Below are 21,878 nucleotides of genomic sequence, written 5' to 3' on the forward strand. Positions count from 1 at the left end.
GTGAATGTCTCGGAGGGGGGTTGGGGAGGGAGTTCCACACCTCACTCTCCAGATCCCTGGTTTGGGGCAAGTGGGGGAAGGGGTCCCAGGTTCCGTTCTTGCTTGCAGGCCCTGGTGGGGGTGGGTGGTGGGGGTGTCCCCAGAGGACTTCCAGGAGCAGCTCCTCCCTCCTGTCCCCTGTGGAGCATTCAGCCCAACGTTGCGGGGCCAAGTGCTTTACTCTTACCTGCCCAGATGCTGCAGCCAGAGCCTGAGGGCAAACTTGGTCCCAGCGCTGACCCTCTCGTTGCCTTCTGCTGTGGTCGGGGTCGTCCGCAGCAGTGTGGATGTGGGCAAGGCCAGGGGTCGAGCTCTTTTGTCCTCCCCTAGTTCCACTGTACTGCATGGTGACAGCTCCTGTCTGGGCTGTGCCTTGTGGCTTAGCCCACCTCACTGAATCCTCCCGCCACGGCAGGAGAGGGGTGGGTGGGTGGGTGTTGACCTCATTTTACAGGAAGGAACAGATTCAAGGCGGGGGTACTGAACCCTCGGGAGAGTGGGAGTCCATGCTAACCAGTCAGAGCAGGAACCCTTGGACGCGGATGGACAGTGTCTTTGATCTTGTGTACTCTCTTCATGATCAGTTGACCAACCCACTCCCTCAATCTCCCTCACCACGCAACATTCCCTTCTGAGGAGGGGAGAGAAGTGGAACTTCTCAACGTGTACATGTTGGTATTTGGGGGGTGAGGCAGAAGCTCTTACTTACAGGACAGAGGGTGGTAGGTCCCGGGGAAGATGTGTGGGTGTCTCTGTCCCATCCTCTGCAGCAGCCACGGCAGCTGCTATCTCTGGTCCCAGCCACATAAAGGCGCTCACCTCACTCGGGTTTGGTTGGATCCGGGCCTGGGGCCAGACATGTAGGTCCCTTAGCCATGGCCTCTCTCTTGGGAGGCCTGTTCTTGGTTGCAGCCTACCCACAGGTGGAAAGGAGACAGACTTGGGGCAGGGACAGGGGCTGTTGGATTTCTTGGTTATCTCTGACCCCCCCCCCCATCTTAGTCACAGAACCAGTCTGCATTGTCTCCTGAGCCCCCATTTCCTTCCTGCACCACCAGCCCTACCTGCAGCTGCTGCTGTGACTCCCAGGAGACCACGAGTAGATAGAGAATGATGTGATGGTATCTGGGGAGACCCCAGCTCAGCCTAGGAGGGTAGGCAGACTAAGAGAAGAATACAGCAAAAGTGAGAACTTCCTGTCTCTTTCCGAGACTGTAAATACAGCTGAGGAAGCGCAGGGTCGAGATGGTGCAGGAGGGACCCAGGTGGAGACTGGATTTGGGGACTCCAAATTCCCTCCCCCTGGTCCCCAATGTTTCCCCTGGGCCAGGCAGGTAGGACTAAGAAGAAATTGTTAAGGACTCTTAGTTAAATAGGAAGCGACCTTTGCCACCTTCCTGTCTCACCTCCCATAACCCCAGAGGGACCCAAGAGAACTGGCCGTGGGGCAGCTGTAGTCCAGTCTCCTCCTGAAGCTCTCGCAGCCCTCCGTCCAACAGCTGGGAGCAACAAAGGGCAGGTCACAGTGGCAGGTGCCAGACTCCTCCAAGCCCCTCGGCCCACACCCAAGGCAGCCCCAGTCTCGGGTTTCAGGGCAGGGTGAAGGTTGGGCCAGCAGTCCGGTTACCTCTTCATCAAGTGCCACGTGCCCACCTGCGACAACAATGGGACCGATAGGTAAGTGGTGGTATTCCTGGCCGGGGACACCCCCCCTCCCCCCCCACTATTTATACTACTCCTTCCCATGGGCGCTGATGCCATTGTCATCCTTCGTGAAAAGGGGACTGACCACATTTCTGGGGCTGTTTCTCTGTCCTTTGGAAACTGGGAATAACACTGTTGGGTGAAGGGCCACTTTCTTCCCTGGACTTGGGATCTCGTCCTCGGGGCACTCACCTGGGGGTACCCAGAGGTTGGGAGAAACGCTGAGGGTGCTTGTCCTGCGCGTTAACAAGACAGACTGGTCGCTGGACTGCAGAAGGACGGCCACACCCAGATCCACACCTCGGTTGCTGGGCAGCTCGGCCCCCGGAGTCCTGAGCTGCTGGTCCAGGACCGCAAAAGGGCAGAAAGGGGGTCGCTGGCGGGAGGGAGCCGTTCGGGTTAAGGCTTCAGAACTGGGGCAAAAGTCGGGCGACAGCGCGCGATGGGGCAGGAGGTTGAGTCGGGACGACACTTGCACCCCAGGCCTCTCACGCCAGCTCCCGCCCGACCCCGGTCTCCTCCTTCGATTCTTCACTCCTGCTCCGCTCCCCCCCTCCTGGGGTCCCCTCCTCCCCCGGGTCCCCCTTCCCCCGACCTGGAGCGGAAGCCTGGCCGAGGAGCCTGGGAATGGCCCGTCCGAGAGGACGAGTCGTCCTCGCTTCAAGCCGCAGTGCGTGGGCCACGGCCCGAGCCCTGGCCCGGCGCCCAGGAGGCCACACACACTCTGGGCGAAGCTCGGCGACTCCGCGCGCCCGGACAGGAGCAGCAGCACCCGCGCGGCGGCCATAACGCCGCCCTGGGGCTGGGGCCGCGGCCCACCTGGCGCCCTCTGCTGGTCCAGCGTTCGCAGGGTCGGGACCTAGAGAGCTTCCGCCAAATGCCCCGGGACGTTAGGTAGAACCCTGGGGGATGAGCCACGGGTGCAATGTTAGTTACTAAGAGACAAAGAAGAAAACCTCTCAATCTCAGCTTCCCTTTTCTTCCCCTCTTCTCTGTTTAGAAGAGTGATCCCAGACTGATTTCTCAACTCACGTGTCCAATCCCGCCGGCCAAGGGCTGAACCATCAGCCGCCCGTAGTCGCTCTGCGCGCACCTACCTCCCATAGTAGGTGCCACCACGAATTAATTGCGTAAGACTCCTCGCCAGACACTCAGGAAACATTTTTGACACCTCCCTTTTTCTTCTCACTCAAATGCCAACTCAATGCAGCGGATTCTACCTCCTTAAACTTTCTCAAATCCATGTCTCTCTCTCCAGCCTCCATTGTTCCAGTCCAAGCCTTCCTTATGTTCTGCCTGAGATTCTATCCCAAGTCTCCAGAATAGTCCTTCCCCTACTTCATTCTCTAGGCTGCTTCCAGAGTGATCTTTCTCAAACACAAAGCTAATCATCTTGCTTCCTATGGCTCAGAAGGTAAGCTACTAAGCACGGTATAGCGAGGACCCACCACCCCTTGCTCCTGCCCGTCTCTCCAGCCTCAGTTCTGGCAGGATTTATGCCCTATTTTCTAGTCACATCCTATTTGCAGTTCTTCCTGGAACCAAGCTCTGCTTCCCTCTGGGACCCCTTTCCCCTTCCACCTGGCAAACCCTCATCATTCAAAAGAGATTGTGACTTTCTCTGTGGTTCCTTTCCTTACCTCTTTGTGCAAAATACTTTTCTACTAGAGCCCTCATTATTTCCTTGTTATTTGTCTCCTCCCTCTAGGCTATACTGGCATATTCACCTTTGTATCCCTAGAGCCTGGCCCAGTCCTGGGCACTGACAGGTGCTCAGTAAAGGATGGTGAGTAGCTTGAAGGCAGGGACGGTGTCATATTTATCTTTGTATATTATATCCAGTATAATGGCTAGCAATGAATTGGCAATTGACTGTTGAATTAGACTAATTCATTAATCTTTTTTTTTTAATTTTTTTTTTAACGTTTTATTTATTTTTGAGACAGAGAGAGACAGAGCATGAACGGGGGAGGGGCACAGAGAGAGGGAGACACAGAATCAGAAGCAGGCTCCAGGCTCTGAGCCATCAGCCCAGAGCCCGATGCGGGGCTCGAACTCATGGACCACGAGATCGTGACCTGAGCTGAAGTGGGCCGCCCAACCGACTGAGCCACCCAGGCGCCCCACTAATTCATTAATCTTAATGAATTAGAACGGACACTGGTAAGAGGAAACTAAAAAGATTGTAACGACACCTACCTGCTTTAAATGAACTGAAGCTACTGGGACAAATTACATTGAGATGAATCATCTACCCATGGTACTGAGAGAGAAAACTTAGAATTGCTACTTTAAAGAAACCATGGAGAAGACGAAGGCAATGACTTCTTGAGTGTTTACCATATGCCAGGCATTGTGCTGTGTCTTACACACAGTTTCAGATGTGCTAGAAGCTTGGAGATGGCAAACTAGATTCTGCTGTGAATGCTGAGGCCAATCCACCTGCTGGCCCATCGCCTACTGTGTGTGTGTGTTTGTGTGTATGTAAGATTACAATTTAACAAAATAGAGAACAGGGGTAATTTGAGAATGGAATGAACTACTCAGGAAAAAGTTTCTTCCACTGCTAGGGATGTTCAAACACAGGTGCGGCTGATTTCCTGGTGAGAAATGATGCATCTGATAGATGATTACTCTAGTTGATTTAAGGTCCTTTCCTCTGTCAAAATCTGATGAAGGGAGAATACAGTGATGGGGCTAAGACAGTTTCAGCAAACTTTAAAAAACTTTCTGGTGTATTCTAGGCAGGAGGCATGGAGAGGGCATTCCAGTATAAGAATCTGCAACATATTCCACTGTAAAGAATGCATCAGGCACTGCCTTTATTTTTCCTTCCAATCTCCTCAGACTTTTTGAGGAAGGCTCTTTTTCCAGGTCATTGTCTCTTCATGGTGCTCTCAATATATGACTCCAGCAGGAAGATGGTTTCATCCACTTGGATCTCACTGGCATCCAACCTGAGTGAAAAAGGGAAAGCGTTTTCCAGACTGAACATTCATGAGCATATTTATGATCGGAGGCCATGGAAAATGGACTTGAAGGCACTTTAAGACATAGTTTGAAGGCAGAGGTGACGGCAAAGGTCTAGAAAATAAGTGATGGGGGCCTGCATGAGGACCAAGATGAAAGGCCAGATTGAGGCACACTACTGAGCTTAAATCAACAGACTTGGTGAATAAGAGTGTGGTAAGGGAGAAGAAGCTGAAGATGCTTTCAGAGTTCTTAGCTTAGGAAAACAGGTGGATTAAATTCTGCCAGTTGAGCTGGGGAGGAAGATAGTGAGTTTAGGATTGCTTGGGTGAAGTTGGAGTGGTAGCAGGGTATCAAGGTGGATTTTTCTGAAAGGTATTTTGAAACATAGGTCTGAACTTTATGATACTTACTTGTTGACATTACGCTTCAGGGTTTCTAGCTGCTGGCGTTCAGGGGCTGTGATCATTTCCTCTATTTCTTGTAGCTGTGCGTCCTCTGCACCTGTAGCCTGCATAGATGCAATGATGGCTTCTACCCTCTGTGACTTTTCCAGCAGACGCCTGTCAGACAAACACAACTCTGAGGTATGTCCCCTAGCCTTGGAGATTCTCTTACCTGTTAGCCTTATGGCAGAACTCCCCCATCTCCCACGTTCCTGATCAAATAGATACTGTCACCCACTAACCATAGTTTTTACAAATTTAACTAAATATACGACTTCACTCCTCAAACTCTTACTGCCTCTCATCTGTTTAATGCCAGTTTGTACGTTTCTCATAAATTTAATCTGCCAAATTATTTTACTGGGGGTATATTAGAGCAGTTTAGACTAATGTATGATTTATGTCAACCCAAGACAATATTTCAATGCAACTAGACTGGTTATTGTCTCTTTTGGTTTCTATTTCTACAGGAAATTTCCCTTCGAGACTTTGACCTTGAAAAATGTAATTACTCAATTGAAAATGCTACTTACTTGTTCTCTTTGGTTTCAAACTGTCTCCTTTCTATTAAGTTGGCTATGCTCTGAGGGGAGAGAAGAAACACAGAAATGCACATGGTTCTATTTAAGTAGCTCAAGTAAAATAGCTAAAGGGGGCATGAGGGTGAGACTTGTTGGGTGGAAGGAATGGGGAGAAGGTCCAGAAGCAGTTACCTTGTAGCACCTGTGCAGCAACATTCGGGCAGCTGACAGGATGTTCACAGTATATAAATAGAAGGTCCTGGATGGGGCATGGTCTGGCGTTTTGGGAATTTCCTATTTGTCCACAGAAAGACAGAAAAGAGAAATCAGACTCTTCTTTAGAACTGGCAGAGTAAACGCCTGTCCCATCCAGAGCTACTCAGCCCTTTCTTTCACTTATACTCTTCTATTCTCCAGTCATTCAGCATCTGGGTTTATGGCAAAATCGGCCACATGAAGAGATTTGTCTATATGATTGCTGGCATCCTCAGTGGGGAAGAAAGAGAAGGCAACTAATGCTTATTGATTGTATTTGATCTTTAAGATAAACCACATTATTTTTATTACCACCATCCATCACATTAAGGATGAGAAAAAATGACGGTAGGTACTTTGCTCAATATAACTGAATCAGGGGCAGAATTGAGATTCTGTTTCGTCATAGGGTATACTACATGGCTCTGCACGTAGTGAAGACCCAGAAGATGCTGCTGAGAAATTTAATCTGTAATAAACTTAATGCCTGAAGAAAGGACAAATCACAGGGACTAAGAGCTGAGGAATAAAGGGTGATTCTGGGGTGATTTCTTGGCTGTGCCTCTTTTCAACTAGGCCACTTAAAGCTCCCCAATTCTTTTTCAAGTTCTTACTATGTCTTGGTTAATCTTTTTTTTTTTTTTTCCATCTCACAGCTGGACAGAGAGTTTGCTTGGGGCTCAGGATGTTTGCCTCAGAAGTTTCTTTCACCCTAGGCCAGCTCCACTGGTTGGTGACCATTATGCCACTGGTTACCTGGAGTGATATGAAATTTTCTGAGAGCATCTTATAAAGCATATCCTTTGCCTCCTTTGCTGGAATCATTGCAAAGTCTTCTACCTGTTTCTGCTCCAGGTGTTTCTTTTGCAAAACTAGACGGAATATTCTGGCACAGCGAGACCCAAATCTGGAAAGGAATAAAGAAAGTAAATGGCATACCAACATAGGTAAGTTTTAGCTCTGAGTCACAAATGGCGGCTGCTCTGTTTCCATGTGTGGGGCCAGGGCCAGAGAGAGGAGCAGTGGTCAGGGAGTTCTCTCACAACTCCAGACTGGTGACGGTACTGCTGACCACACTGCTGACTCCCGTGAGTACCTCAGTTCCTGCATTTGTAAGGAAAGGCTTTAGGAAGTCTGGTTAATTGGCATCACTGGGAATTAAGCAGGAGGATATTTAGGGTGAAGAGTAGCAGTGGGTGGGATCTGTAACAGTCCAGTGGAAAAATGGGGCAAGATGCACCGAGATGTATCTACATTGCTTGCTTACAGAATGATCAAATTGCTTATTCAAATGGAGTGTGGAAAGGAAGTGTCAGACCCCAACCCTGAGCAGGGTGATCTCCTTACCTCTCCTGTACCACAGACTCCAGAGTGGCTGTGGCTAGGGATCCTAGAGCTTTATGCAGGTCTTCACATAGAGGATTAAGGTCAGTAACGTTCTGGCCTGGTCACTGGGATCTTAGTTTTATTCCTAAGTCTCTAAGTTAAAATTTAAATGCAATTTTATCTTTCACATTGGTCTCACTTATAGTATGAAAGTATTTCAATACCTTCATTTACTAGGATTTAAGTCAGGGTTTTGTGGAACTAAAATTTGGTTATTTAAAAGTCCTTTTTACTTCTTTATCATCTAATGTAGTAGTTCAGTTTTCTGAATTATTTAGTATACTGAATATTATCCAGTCTCTTCTTTCATAAGTCACTATTCTATTTCATAGTTCAGGTTGCCCAACAGTAAGGAAATAACTGGTAAGGATACTGATGACATACATTCCTCCACCACTGTCGCCAGACTTTCCAACAAACTCTAGCTATTAAAAAAAGAGAGAGAGAGAGAGAGAGAGTGTTAACTGAATGGAAAGTCCAGTGATTCTGTTTCCAAAGGAGCAAATCTGGCCAAGAGTTTGCAGCAGGTAGCCCTCCTATCTGTCTGAGCTGGCCAGGTAGAAAATGAGGCTCCCAGAGGATACCAGGTTTCAGTGGCAGAAATAAATCGTAAACATAGCAGAAAAAAGAAAAAAACAAACAAACAAAACAGAAAGAAAGAAAGCAAATTCAGACTTACTGGATCGTCTGCCAGTAGAGTGAGATACTGATCGAGAACTTGTTTAGAGATGTTATAGCCAACAGGCAGGGATCTAAAGATCTATGGAGCAAAAGAGATGGTGAAAATGGGTTTGGGAACTTAGAATTGCTGACATTACTGAGATAAAATTGTTTTAATTTTAGGTATCAGAAGTATAAATATGTCCAAATGTATAGCAGCATTGTTTGTAAGAGTAAAAAACTAGAAACAATCCAAATGCACAATAATAAGCAACTGATTAAAATAAAGTACAGCATGGCTACTAAGTGGAATATGATACTGCCATTATAAAAAATGAGACAGATTTAAATATACAGACATGAAAAAGGTGGCTTAGATATACTGTCATATGAAAAAAGCAACTTTAGAAGAGTATGTAAAGTAAAATCCTATTTTTTTGCTAAATATATATATATATATATATATATATATATATATCTACATAAATGTGACAATAAAGATAAGTACCAACTATTAACAGGAATCCCTGGGGCTGGGATCATACAAAACTATATATTTAAACTGAGGTATTGTTACACATAGTAACAAGTCCAGATCTTAGAGGTTCAGTTTGATGAGTGTTGACAATTATACCCACAATAAGATATAGAACATGTCCATCATTCCTAAAAGTTTAGGGGGGGGCTACAACTTAAAAAAAATTATGCATTTCTATGCTGTCTGAATATAGGTCACGTAATAATTTTTGTCAAAATAAAAAACCCTGAAATCTTTGTTATGTAACAAGTTCAAAAATTTTTAAGTAATATAAAATGAAAATATAATTATATTTAATATGGATACATATTGTTATGAAATTAAATATGTTATTTGATACATTAAGTTTTTCATGTTTTAAGAAAGACATATATTAAAAGCAAATCTGAAATACACAAAATGAATATACTCAACAAAACAAATGTAAGGGACCGAATAATGTTTGAGCACCAACAAAGGTTCTCAGATTCCAAATAGTGGAGTCTAAGAACAATTAGGAATAGCTTGTACTTTGACCAAGGTAATGGTTTAGGTTTTTAAAGGCTAGATCCCTAGAGACCAAATATTTTTTTCTTTAAAAAAAAAAAAATTTTTTTAATGTTTATTTTTGAGACAGAGCGAGAGACAGAGTGCAAGTGGCAGAGGGTCAGACAGAGGGAGACACAGAATCCGAAGCAGGATCCAGGCTCTGAGCTGTCAGCACAGAGCCTGATGTGGGGCTCGAACTCATGAACCATGAGATCATGACCTGAGCCAAAGTCGGATGCTTAACCAACTGAGCCACTCAGGCGTCCCTCTTTCTTTCTTTTTTAAATGTTTATTTATTTATTTTAAGGGAGAGAGAGAGAGAGAGACAGAGCGAGAGAGAGAGAGACAGGGAGAGTGTGCATGCACGAGAGCAAGGAAAGGGCAGAGAAAGGGAGAGTGAGAATCCAAAGCAGGCTCTGCATTGTCAGTGCTGAGCCCTGTCAGTGCAAGAGCCAGGGCTTGATCTCATGACCATGAAATCAGACCTGAGTTGAAATCAAGAGTTGGATGCTTAACCAACTGAGCTATCCAGGAGCCCCAAGGCCAAATATTTCAGCAGCTACCATCTGAAGAGAATCCCTGTCCTACCTGAAACAATAAAAACTCGTTCAAAGGCTCAGACCTCAACCTAATCCCAGGCTCGATGTAGAAGAATTATAATATCCCACAGTGTGTCAGAAAACTAGTACAAGAACACGAAAGTTACCTCATTGGAAGACAACGGCTGGGTGAAGGGAGCAGTAGAGGGAGTGGTAATCTCACTCATCCGAAGCATAGTCCGCACGATCTCGCTGCTGGTCTGGGTTTGAAAAGTGAACTGGAATTCAGAATTCACTCTGCTGTGCTGGCTCTGGCTATATGCCAATGGCCACATCTGGCAAATAAGTGAATGTTTCTGATCCAGGCCACTGTCCCACCCACTCAGATATCACCTGGTCCATCCTGTTGGCAACTGCGCTGACAATGGCTTGGTCACGGAAGTGCTGGTGGAATCTGTCAAGGTTGGCCTGCCAATAAATCCCATCATCTGGAATGGGCTGAGGAGGAGAAAAGGATTAAAGAGAAACATTTTGGTACAGAAAATATGGTGAAGAATTTTGCGGGGGAAGAACTGGATTTAGCTGTTCACTATTTCTTTTCCTATTCAGTAGCAACTACGTGGACTGGACAAAAATCATCCAATCATGTGGCATAGTGCCTTGACAAGACAAACTCACGATACCCAACTTTAGATTCTCTAAACTCACCTCTAATCTTTCTCTGTCTGAACTCTTCGTTATGTCTCCCATTTACCCCTCTCTTCCTGCTCTCAGCATATGACCTTGCCTCTTATTTCAGAGAGAAAACAGGAAGCCTTTTTTCTGGCATAAGCTGTTACCACTGTCCAATGACAGAAGTGAAGTGAAGCCTCAGAAGGGGACGGCAATGGTGTTCACATTAATAGTTTATTCCTGGCCAACATTTAATGAAGTTCGTAATCCTCCTACTTCTCAACCAAGGACCTTGTCATCTCTCTTGGGGCTTGTTATCTTCGTGCTCTTTCTGCTCATCAGGGTGAGGACTCCTAATCAAGAAGCCCCATTACCTCTTTGTTATCTGTGCCATGTTTTGGTCTTTTGGCCTTCGGCTCCCCAGCAGCATCTTCATCAGATGATCTTCTCCTTTTACCTTTTCCTGCCAAATAAAACAGGTGACTAGTGAGGCTCATCTCATATGAAGACAGGAAATCACTGAACGTAAGAGCAGGTGTCCCTCCATCCCAAGATACCTCCAGCTGCCTCTAGGCTAAAATTGCTGAGGAGCTACAAGAAATTCAAGTTGGAGTGCCTGGGTGGCTCCGTCGGTTAAGCGTCTGACTTCAGCTCAGGTCATGGTCTTGTGGTCTGTGGGTTCAAGCCCCACATCGGGCTCTTTGCTGACAGCTTAGAGCCTAGAGCCTGCTTCGGATTCTGTGTCTGCCTCTCTCTCTGACCCTCCCCCGTTCATGCTCTGTCTCTCTGTCTCAAAAATAAACATTAAAAAATAATAATAATAAAAAAAAAGAAATTCAACTTAATGATGAAGCCATTTGAAGGCTCCATATAGTCACAAAATTAAGTCTTAATCTTTCTCCCTCAAACTGCTCCTGCTCCAATGCTTCCTTTCAGTAAGCGGGACCATCCTCCTCCCCCATATGCAAGTCAGACACACAAATGTCATTCTTGGTACTTCTGTCCTCTTTACCCCTTCTAGATATAATTTTTCAATGGGTTTGTCAACATTTATTTTTGCCCCATCCTTTCTGCAGGCAGAAAATTCTTTTAAAAATGCAAATAAGGTCATGTCACTTCCTTTAAATCCTTTGGATTTAAAGAAAAATCTTTGCTCTTAGGATAAAAAAGTTGCTATAGGGGCACCTGGGTGGCTCAGTCGGTTAAGCGTCTGGCTTCGGCTCAGGTCACGATCTCACAGTTCGTGAGTTCGAGCCCCGCATCGGGCTCTGTGCGGACAGCTCAGAGCCTGGAGCCTGCTTCACATTCTGTGTCTCCCTCTCTCTCTGCCCCTTCCCTGCTCATGTTCTGTCTCTCTCTGTCTCAAAAATAAATAAACATTAAAAAAAAAATTAAAAAAAAAAGTTGCTATAGAAGGTCTTGCACGATCTAGCCCCTGCTTATCTTTTTCTTTAAGTTTATTTATGTATTTTTTTTTAATTTTTTAATGTTTATTTATTTTTGAAGGAGAGAGAGAGACAGAGTGTGAGCAGGGGAGGGGAAGAGAGAGGGAGACACAGAATCCAAAGCAGGCTCCAGGCTCTGAGCCCATCAGCACAGAGCCCGACGCGGGGCTCGAACCCACAAACCGCGAGATCATGACCGGAGCCGAAGTCGGACGCTCAACCGACTGAGCCACCCAGGTGCCCCAAGTTTATTTATGTATTTTGAAAGAGAGGGAGAGAGAACCACTCCCAAGCAGGCTCTGTGCTGTCAGCATGGAGCCTGACGTGAGGCTTGATCTTACCAGCTGTGAGAGCATGACCTGAGCTGAAATCAAGAGTCAGAAGCCACCCAGGTGCCTCCCTGCCTTTCTATCCTTATCTCATAGTTCTCTTACCTTTGCTCACCATGATTTAACTACACTGACCCATTTTTTACTTCCTCAAATAACCTATTTTTTTCCCCTCACTGCATACTATTCCTTTTGCTAACAATGTTTGTCCTCTGTACTCCTTCGTACGTTACGTCACTGGTTAGTTCCTACTTTTGCTTCAAATAGTAGTTCAAATGCCACTTTCTTAAAGAAGCATGTGTTTTAAACCTTGATAAATCTGGTCCCGTTATATGTTTTCATAACATCACATACTTTTCCTTCATAATACTTAACACCATTAGTTACATATCTATGTGGTTATTTGATTAATGTAAGTCTCTTACATTAGACTTAAGGCCCAAAAGGTCAGGGACTTGTTTATCATTTTACACCACAGAATAAATCCTTGGTAACTGCTGGATGGATTCATTCATTCATTTAATGATCATTGAGGAAGAATCCACAATTAGGGCATGTCACAGTTCTAGGGGTCAAAATTCCTTACCTATCAAGCTCAGTTTAGGAACCAAGTACATGTCCTTTTCACTGATGATAAGAATGGGGGCAGGTGGTGGCGGCCCAGGGTCTGAATTCTCAGTAACAGGCACCCAGGGGCAACGCTGCACAAAGTGTGTGTCTGCTAGTCGCACAAATGTGTTTGATACCTCAGAGTAGTCCATGGTCTTGCCATCTGTACAACAGGAGGAAAGAGGCAGGTGAGATGGCCTAAGTTAGCTGCGGGTCCACTCCTGCAGTCAGCTAACCTATGTTTTTGCTAACAGCTGTGGATACAGTACTGACCCTCCATAGTCTCTGTAAGCCGGTCTGCCACTTTCTTCACAACAGCTGACATTGTCATTTTGCCATTCAACAGCAGCTCCTCAACAATGAGCTCTCCAGTGTCACTGTACAGTGTTTTGGCAGTGTAGATGTACCGGGGATACCTAAGCATTCGCAACACTCGGCTGCACTGGGCTTCATACTCCACTACGCCACGTTTGTGCACTTGATATATCACCAGGTTGTGCTGGATGAGCACACAAAGGGCTTTTTTGACCTAGATGGGACCCAAAAGAAAGAAAGGAAAGATCTGAAGACACAGCTCATTTGTGTTGCCAATTTTTGTCCAACAATTCACTAAGTATTAGGAGATAGCTGGCTAAGAACCTCTGTGCTTCTTCCTTCCCTCCACTGGAACAGTTATTAAGAATCACATGTCGGGGCGCCTGGGTGGCTCAGTCGGTTGAGCGTCCGGCTTCGGCTCAGGTCACGATCTCACAGTCTGTGAGTTCGAGCCCCGCGTCGGGCTCTGTGCTGACAGCTCAGAGCCTGGAGCCTGCTTTGGATTCTGTGTCTCCCTCTCTCTCTGCTCCTCCCCCACTCATGCTCTGTCTCTCTCTGTCTCAGAAATAAATAAACATCAAAAAATTAAAAAAAAAAAATCACATGTCAATGGAAGAAATCAGCAAGATTTCTCCCTGTGATGCTCATATTTCCTCTGATCGTTCAAAGTACAATGTACTTTCCTTCCATTGTACTCATTCCTTAAAGGTAGCACTGAGATTAACAGACTCATTATGAATAAATGAGGTCTGACATAATGAGAGCAAAGATTTGCCTAAGAAGCCGTGATGAGCCACCTCGAGAAGAACCTTGAGGCCTATATCTCTTCCCACCCCCCTGCCCCCACCAATAACACTGTTTTGAACCTAGGGGAGACTCTCTCCCTTTTCTATTTTGTGGGGTAAGGAGCAACAGTATTTAAAGGTAGGTAAACGAATGAAAGCAAATTAATGTCGTCTACACATACCTGATCCAGCGATGTTCCTGTGTCGTGGGCAATTACTCTTAATGGCTGGCTGCCAGTTCTGATTAGGTGGACTCCTATTTTTTCTACAATCTCTCCAAAATGCTCTTGCAGCAACAAAGAACAAAGTTTAATTTCTGCTTGAGTCATTGTACCAAGGAGTCTCAGAGCTAGGGGGGAAAAAAGCTATATGATGGAAAGTTTTTCTTTTATGCTGGAAGCAGAGCTGCTGAGTGCAAATTCATGTACTTTCTGGGGGCAATTTTGACATTACATATCAAAAGGCTTAATTAACATCTTGCATACCTTCAACCTAATAATTTCATTTTAGATACGCTGTCTCAAGAAAATAAATAAAAGATGTCACTGTACTTCTCCTTAGAATACTGATATACTGGAAACAACCTAATGTCTAACAATAAGGAGTTAATTCAGTAAATGAGGGCACACCCATACAATGGAATACTACGCCACCATTTAAAACAAAGTTTATGTACGAGCATAGAAAATTGTTCATTAAGTGAAAGAAGCAGGTTACAAAGCAAAATGTAGAGGAAAACTCAATTATTATGAAAAACAAAAAAAGAAATATGTGTGCATAAAAAAAAAAAAAGACAAAAGACTCGAAGACTATATGTCAAATTGACCTTGATGGGATTATGTGTGATTCTAATGTTCTTCAAAAATTGTTGTAGATGGTATTGCAATGCCATAGACCTTAAATTCTATCTATACTTCATTTGCTTGGGAGAATTAAGGCCACTGTTCACAGCCCACTGGGAGTGAACAGGTAATGGCATTCCCAGTCCATCAAGGAAATGACAACTTAGAAAAATAAAGGAAAACTTCTCAACTGGGTGCTTCAAATAGATGAAATATGTTGTCTGAAGGGCAGTATTTAATTCTGAAATTTCTACTTCTTGACAAAATAGACACAAACAGAAACAGACATAGTTGACTCTACATACAGTATGATTACTTCCTTATTATCCCAAGTGCTACCAAACACTGGTTTGTTCATTTATTCTCCCAAATCCCCAGAGATCAAATCTTTGCCTCTCTGCCTCAGTATTCCCACCCACACGTCTTCAGGCAAGCATCCTCAGAAAAGGACTTCCAAGGAGCTCAGCTCCTGACTCTGCACACCCTTCACGCAGCTTCCCGTTCCGGACTTGGTCCCCTGGTCCAGAGACAAGGCCGCTTCGCCCACTAACCTCCGGGTGAATGCAGTCTAATGCCGCCGCGTAGCCCACGGTGGCTTCTTGCGGCTCCCGCTGGCCGCCGGGGCAGAGGGGGAGCCCACGGCCTCGCACGCCAGCGCGCGGATGACCAGTAGGAGGGAAAGGGAAACAACGCGTGCCGCTCTACCCCAGAGTTTCAGTGGTTTCCGGTGACGCTCTTTCTTTATTCTCGCTGGAAGGTTGGAGGACCTGCAAGCCGCTGTCTGAAGAGCCGGCGGGCGGGCCGCGGCGGGCGGACTCTCCTTCCTGCGCCTCTCTGGTGCCGGGAGGCGGGCCGCGGGGTCGCCGTCCGCGCCGCCGGCTCGCTGGGCCCGGCGGACTCACGTGACCGGCGCGGGCGCTGGAGCGGCGGGCCGCCCTGAGGAAGCGGCGGCGGCCGAGGCGGCGACCGCAGCCGGGAGGTAGCGGCCTGACGAGGGACGGGCCGCTGCCCTCTCGGACAGCCGCGGCGGAAGAGAAAGATGGCGGAGGCCTCGGCAGCCGGGGCGGGCGCGGGCGCCGCTGTTGCCGCGCACCGGTTTTTCTGCCACTTTTGCAAGGGCGAGGTCAGCCCGAAACTACCGGTAAGAGCCCCGTGCCCTCTGCGCTTGGGCCTCCGCGTGGATTCCTCGCCCCGAAGTCCCCGAATGGGTCTGAAGCTTCCTGCACAGCCCGGATTCCTCTGACACCCGTCTCCCAAATACCCTCTGCTCACTGTTCTCCGGTGGCTGGTCACAGACCCCGGGAGTCCCGGCCCCGGCTCCGGAGCTCCCGCCCAGCCCTTTCCCCCCTCGGATGCTCCACCTGCCCCTCGCTTCCTCTCGTCTCTTGACCCTCTCCCCTCCATCTTTTTGTCTGTCTTAGCAAGTTCTCTGACAACTCTTCCTTCAATTTTCTTTCCCTCTTTTTCACCTTGTCTCCTTCCCACGATGACCTCTCTTTCCCCCTCTCGGTACTCTTTCTGCAGTTGTTTCTCATCTACCTCTGTGGCCTTTTCCACTTTTAACCAGTTCCCCCCTCCCCCTTCTCCAGTGGAGCCAAATAGCGGATTGCTGAGGATTGTCCCTATTCGGTTGTCCCTAGGGAAGGAAGGAAGCAAGCACAGAAAGAAAAAGAGGGTTGGAAGGTAGCTCTGGGGAGGTGAGGGGGGTTTTGCTCTTCATTGGTTTCCGAGGTTCTTGTGAAAGTGAAAACAAGTGTGCTAATGACTTGCAGACGGCCTGTGCTCCCTGTCACTATTGAAGGGAATGGCTTTGGGAAGAAGGCAGGACATATTGTTGCAGCTTGGTTATTTTGGTTGTCCTGTTGCCCGTGTCTTATAGCATCACCTCCCTTACTTGTCCCCTTCTCCATTCCTGCCTATTTACTTAATAAAAAGATCCAGGACAGAATGCTGGGGACTGCATCCTTTGACATAAAATTGGTTTTCACCAGTTTTCTGCCATACTGTTAGCCTCTAGAGAGGTAGTGCTGTGGTTGTAAAGAATGTGCTTCTGCAGCAGGCGAGCCGGCTACAACCCTTCAAACCCAGCTCTTTTGGGTTGGGTTATAAGCTACTGCAAGGAGACCCACAGGGATGAATGGTAATTCTGCCCTTGGCCAGCCATCTTTAGAATCAGTTACGGTCGTTCTTTTCCTTGGCAGTATCCAGGTTCAGCCTTAAGACAGGGTGGCTACATAAGGACTCACCTCCGTGTTTATAGTGTCTCCGATGCAGTCTGTGAGAAAGCCTGTTAAAGTATGTCTGCTTGTCTTATTTCTTAGAAACAAATGAAGTCTAGTGAATTAAGGGTATTAAGGGCCTAAAGGGTATTTAGCCTTTTCACCTAAAAGTTGGCACTTTTCAGACTTCTATGGCATTTTCTTTCCTCTGTTTTTGCCCCACCCCCTGTAACTCCAGGGTCATAGTTGCATCTATGTGGTATTTCACTTTTGCTTGCTGATTGGGTTGTGTATGTGTGTGCACACTTTTTGCCATATTTCAGTGCTAAGAGCCGATGCCTTGGTTTTTTTTTTTTTCTTTTTTGCTCGTTTTTGTTTTTTGTTTTTGTTTTTTCTCTTTTTGCCAGCAGACACCAGAGCCTCCAGAAATCTCTCTTAACCACAGAGAGGGAGCCTGGGATTCAGCCGGTATGTGTGACCAGTGACAGGCTGAATGTGATGCCTTGTTGAACATTGGGGTCTTCCAGTGTTTAAGTGCTGTTTGCTGTTTGCCTGTAAAAATGAGAAAACAGTCTAACTTGCCACAATTTCTTCTCTTCTCAAGTCCCCACTTCGTGGTCTTGAAAAGAGATAGTTTGAAAGACTTAGTAGGTGTTTTTTTAAGTCTTAGTTTGATGCCTTTTTAGTCTCATTTATTATCTGTCATACCCGATTTGTAAGTTGAAACCCAATGCAATTAAATATAACTGAATACTTCCGGTGTACATATTAGTTTCTCAGCTGAAAGTCCTGGGGGCAGTACCAAGGAATACATGGTTCCTGCCCTTAAGGACCTCACAGTTTTGTTGGAAAGACCAGACAAACATGGAAAAAAGTAACAACATAGGTGAATGAGGATGGATAGTTCGTGGTTTAGAATTCAGTGAGAAGGGGAATACGGGAGCGTTGGTGATGTGAAGTCAGGGAAGAAGCGACAGTTGAGATTGCATTTAGATTGAGTTTTGAAGGATTGGTAGAATTCAGATTGAGGAGAGTAGCTGGACTGCAGTAGAAAAGAGTAAATTGAGGAAGAAGGAAGAAACGCTTAGTAAATCATTGTTGTCATTCATTTTTAGAAAAAGGTGCAGTGTAGTCAGGGGTATGGTTTTGATTCACAGATGAGCCAGCGAGTTTCATCTTGTTTCCTGGCCATTTCTATATCCTTAACCCTAGACTGTCACCTTGAACACGTTGGTTGTAAGAACGATCAGGCCAGTAAGTATCTGATTCAGTACAAACTTGACTCTGCTACTGAAAAACCAACTCAGACACTGGTAAGTCACTAATCTGATTTCCATATACATAGGAAAACATTGAAAAGTTTTTTAAAAGTAATTTTTTTTATGTAAACTTGAGATTCCTTTCATTGTAAGTACTTAGCATACAGTCGGCATGCGTTGTTTCTTGAACTGGACGAATGTTATGGGAAACCAGATGTCTTTCTGAGGGTATCCAGAGCCAGGTTTTCTGGAATAAAGCTCTTCTTTGTCTAGATTTAGTTTGCATCTCAAAAGGGTGCTTACTCTTGTGCTAGTTGGATCACAAGAACAGTCATCCCTGAGTGCTGTCCTTTCTGAACACCAGAAGTGGACTATTGAGTTTTATTGTCAGCTTTTAATGAGCTAGTGCTAGGTGGGTTTCTTGACCCAGTCAGTGGGAAGAAGGCCTGCTTCAGAACCACCTCATCTCTTGCCAATTTATTCACTCTGTAGAATCATAATGGTGTTCAGTGGGACTAACATAATGAACATAATGGTGTTCAGTTGCAAGGTTTTGGAACTCATTCTTTTGCCTTCCCCAATTTCTAGGGTATAGAATTTCTTTAAAATAATTTTTTTAAATACTTATTTATTTATTTTTGAGAGAGATAGCATGAGTTGGGGGAGGGACAGAGAGAGAGAGACACAGAATCTGAAGTTGTGCTGACAGCTCAGAACTGGACGTGGGGTTCGAATCCACAGACTGAGATCATGACCTGAGCCAAAGTCGGACGCTTAACCGACAGAGCCACCCAGGTGCCCCTAGGGTACAGAACTTCGATTCATTTGGAAGTGTGTGCAGGTAATAGCAATAGCTTACCCAAACGGTTTAGCCCTGAAACTCCCCTTAGGTTTTTGTTTATTGTTTTTCTTGTCAGACCTACTACTATGAAAGATTCATGAGCCCAGCTAACTTTAATGTCTGTATTAAAAAAAATAATTTTGGTGATAACGTCTGAGAGAGATTGGAGTATGCCTAATGCTCTATAGGTTAAACCAAATTTAGTTGAATAAATTTGGTGAAATAACACGTCTTACTGCTAACCCTGATCCATCCATTTTAGCTTTGTGTGTCTTTGGTTTGGATACTCCCAGATAAGAGAAGAAAAGATTCGTTTAGAAAAAAGATACAAAGAAATGAGGAGAAATAATAAAAGAGAATTTTAGAATGAAAATATATTCAATGGTACTGTTATCGTTAGACTTCATCAAAGAGTCTCTATTCTAGAAGTGACTATGGATTTAGGAACTTCTCTTACTGAAAAGTATTTCCCTGTTTACAGTGAAAATAATTTCAGTGAAATTTGGATTTTAAAATAAGAGAATTTGATTATATGGTTTAAAGCCTTTAAGGTTTCAAGTTTACATATGATTGGGTAAGTGGCATTGTGTATTTTTGGGTAATTTAAAATTATTTTCAAGGCACAGCAGAAGCTTCTACCTCACCTGATGTCCTATCGAGAGACAACGGGAAGCCGAGACTAATGGGGATACTATGCTACATTGAGGGATGACTGAGTAGTACCATATAGGGCTGTGTCATGGAATGTAAAGGTGTCATTCCATCTGCACATTACCCTGCCCCTCTTTTAAATCAAGGCCAGACATGGGGCGCCTGGGTGGCACAGTCGGTTAAGCGTCTGACTTCAGCCAGGTCACGATCTCGCGGTCCGTGAGTTCGAGCCCCGCGTCAGGCTCTGGGCTGATGGCTCGGAGCCTGGAGCCTGTTTCCGATTCTGTGTCTCCCTCTTTCTCTGCCCCTCCCCCGTTCATGCTCTGTCGCTCTCTGTCCCAAAAATAAATAAAAAAATGTTGAAAAAAAAAAATTTAAAAAAAAATAAATCAAGGCCAGACAATATTACCTGGGATGGAATCTGGTAGGGTTTTCATTAAACAGGTGAGAGAAATCATATGCAGAGCAAACTCCTTTTGGTATTGATGAAATGAGGGTGTTTCTTAAGTGTTTTATGGAGATCAGAGTATCCAAATCCGGAAAGAGACCGGTCTAATTAAGGACTGCCAGTGTATTCCCTCTGAGACTCTGCCTGAAGGAACTAACAGGCTTCTTTCACATCTCCTTATTATATCATCTTTGCTCTAATAAAATGTCATTCTTGTCAATAAGTAATGTTACCTTCTTTGGTTCTTTACCAGGTACTATACGAGGGATTATCGTTGTGGTGTGCTTATAATAACTCTAATACGGGAAAACTTTCTAACCACTCCATAATAAGAGTAGCTAAAGAGTATAGTTCTTGTTTTAATTCAAAAAAAATTTTTTAAGTACATTTCTTAAAGATTTTGTGACTCTTAAAACTCTAAGCCTACTGACTTTGCTATTTAAGTTGCATGATTCATACAAAGATCCCAGAGCAGTGTCCATGTAATGTTAGTAGTGTTACTGAACTTTGGGAAGGAATTTAGTGATATGAGCTGGGCCGGAGAGGTTTTATTTTTATTTTTTTATTTTTATAAGTTTATTTATTTTTGAGAGAGATTGGCGAAGGGTCAGAGAGGGAGAGAGAGAATCCCAAGCAGGCTCCCTGCTGTCAGTGTGGAGCCCTACGCAGGGCTTGAACCCATGAACCATGAGATCATGACTTGAGCTGAAATCAAGAGTCAGACAGTTAACCAGCTGAGCCACCCAGATGCCCCTGAGAGGTTATATTTATTTATTTTATTTTATTTTAAGTATTTATTTTGAGAGCATGTGTGCATATGCATGTGCACATGGGGGGAGGGGCAGAGAGAGGGGGAGAGAATCCAAAGCAGGGTCTGTGCTGTCAGCACAGAGCCCCACTGGGGGCTCCATCCTGTGAACCATGAGATTGTGACCTGAACTGAAATCAGGAGTCATCGCTCAACTGACTGAGCCACCCAGGTACCCTGTGAAGTTTTAATTACTAGATATCTTGGATTCTGCTATTGGTGACTCACCAGCTAAAAAGTCTGCTTGATTATCTAGTACTATGTAGCAGTTGCTTATAAATATTGCTTGAATGATAAGTTGAATACCCAATATTTTAAAAGTAGTGGCTTTAGTGTTCTGAGGTCTTTATCAAAAAGGTGCCAGTAGGGGCGCCTGGGTGGCTTGGTCGGTTAAGCGTCCGACTTCGGCTCAGGTCATATCTCACGGTCCGTGAGTTCGAGCCCCGCGTCCGGCTCTGTGCTGACAGCTCAGAGCCTGGAGCCTGTTTCAGATTCTGTGTCCCCCTCTCTGTCTGCCCCTCCCCTGTTCATGCTCTGTCTCTCTCTGTCTCAAAAATAAATAAACGTTAAAAAAAAAAAAAAAAGTGCCAGTGCTATAAGATACTACCATGTGAAGTTTCAGTATACAGTGTCAGTAAATATAGTCCCTGCCAGGATCTAGAAATAAGAAATACGTATTCTTATAAGTAGAAGGCTAGTTCTGGCCTTGAAATTCTACTGATATGTAGACATGTATATATTGGGGAAATCTTGGGATTTTTTTCAGTATGAGGAAAAACAAAAATATTAAACTTACTGCAGATAAAATCCCTTGTACTTTTTTGGGAAGTACCAACTGGATTCTAATACTTTGTGTTTCTTTATGTTTACTTGGCTTTTTATGACCTTTATGTACATTCAGGGAGAAAATGCTATAGTCCTATTATTTCGAAGAGGAAAGAAGGTGTGGATTGCTTCTAATTCTTTATATATACTCAAATTAGAAGGGGTCTAAGAATAAGCCTGTGACTGCTGACTTCTTTCTCTTTTTCTTAAGTTGATTTATTTATTTTGAGAGAGAGTATGTGCC

The 21,878-nt window shown here is 45.1% G+C and overlaps 3 protein-coding genes across 8 annotated transcripts in view; 1 reads left to right on the top strand and 2 right to left on the bottom strand.

Moving 5' to 3' along the window:
* Window positions 1-6: 6 nt before the first annotated feature.
* Window positions 7-2,555, bottom strand: NUDT17 (nudix hydrolase 17). Its single transcript, XM_049616464.1, is given in 8 exon segments — window positions 7-147; window positions 221-379; window positions 749-885; window positions 1,104-1,202; window positions 1,446-1,538; window positions 1,667-1,692; window positions 1,936-2,119; window positions 2,339-2,555. Coding segments are annotated over 8 exon segments (996 nt in total). The 5' UTR covers window positions 2,531-2,555; the 3' UTR covers window positions 7-41.
* Window positions 2,556-4,533: 1,978 nt separating this feature from the next.
* On the bottom strand, window positions 4,534-15,236 carry POLR3C (RNA polymerase III subunit C). 3 transcript variants are annotated; one of them, XM_049616454.1, is made up of 15 exons: window positions 15,135-15,236; window positions 13,924-14,090; window positions 12,915-13,170; window positions 12,619-12,804; window positions 10,633-10,721; window positions 9,980-10,084; window positions 9,754-9,864; window positions 8,001-8,081; window positions 7,695-7,746; window positions 7,283-7,343; window positions 6,692-6,842; window positions 5,873-5,974; window positions 5,693-5,742; window positions 5,127-5,276; window positions 4,534-4,700 (listed from the first exon to the last, which is right to left on the bottom strand). In XM_049616454.1, the coding sequence occupies exons 2-15, from the start codon at window positions 14,068-14,070 to the stop codon at window positions 4,619-4,621; spliced, it is 1,623 nt and encodes a 540-aa protein (XP_049472411.1). In that variant the 5' UTR covers window positions 14,071-14,090; window positions 15,135-15,236; the 3' UTR covers window positions 4,534-4,618. The 3 variants fall into 3 exon arrangements, with proteins under 3 accessions (XP_049472411.1, XP_049472412.1, XP_049472413.1); XM_049616455.1 differs by having other exon boundaries at window positions 9,754-9,846; window positions 15,135-15,234; XM_049616456.1 differs by lacking the exon at window positions 12,619-12,804.
* Window positions 15,237-15,495: 259 nt separating this feature from the next.
* Window positions 15,496-21,878, top strand: part of RNF115 (ring finger protein 115) — a 94,633-nt gene continuing 88,250 nt past the window's right edge. For 3 of the 4 annotated variants that reach the window (XR_007454625.1, XR_007454626.1, XM_049616462.1), the window contains exon 1: window positions 15,496-15,724. Coding sequence is in view for 1 of the 4 variants with exons in the window: in XM_049616462.1 (XP_049472419.1) it covers window positions 15,623-15,724 (102 nt within the window). In the remaining 3 variants the exon portion in view is untranslated. Of the gene's footprint in view, window positions 15,725-18,014; window positions 18,116-21,878 lie in introns of all 4 variants that reach the window. The other variant, XR_007454627.1, reaches the window with a different exon arrangement.

This window comes from Panthera uncia (assembly GCF_023721935.1).
Source record: "Panthera uncia isolate 11264 chromosome C1 unlocalized genomic scaffold, Puncia_PCG_1.0 HiC_scaffold_4, whole genome shotgun sequence".
NCBI lineage: Eukaryota > Metazoa > Chordata > Mammalia > Carnivora > Felidae > Panthera > Panthera uncia.

Bases quoted from the DNA above. Each gene is read 5' to 3' on its own strand.
- POLR3C (XM_049616454.1), bottom strand. From the start codon at position 14,070: ATGACTCAAGCAGAAATTAAACTTTGTTCTTTGTTGCTGCAAGAGCAT. The intron at 10,085-10,632 runs GTAATGGGGCTT...TCTCCTCCTCAG, and splicing joins ATGGCACAGATAACAAAGAG to CCCATTCCAGATGATGGGAT. The intron at 5,277-5,692 runs GTAAGTAGCATT...TTTGTCTGACAG, and splicing joins TTTGAAACCAAAGAGAACAA to GCGTCTGCTGGAAAAGTCAC.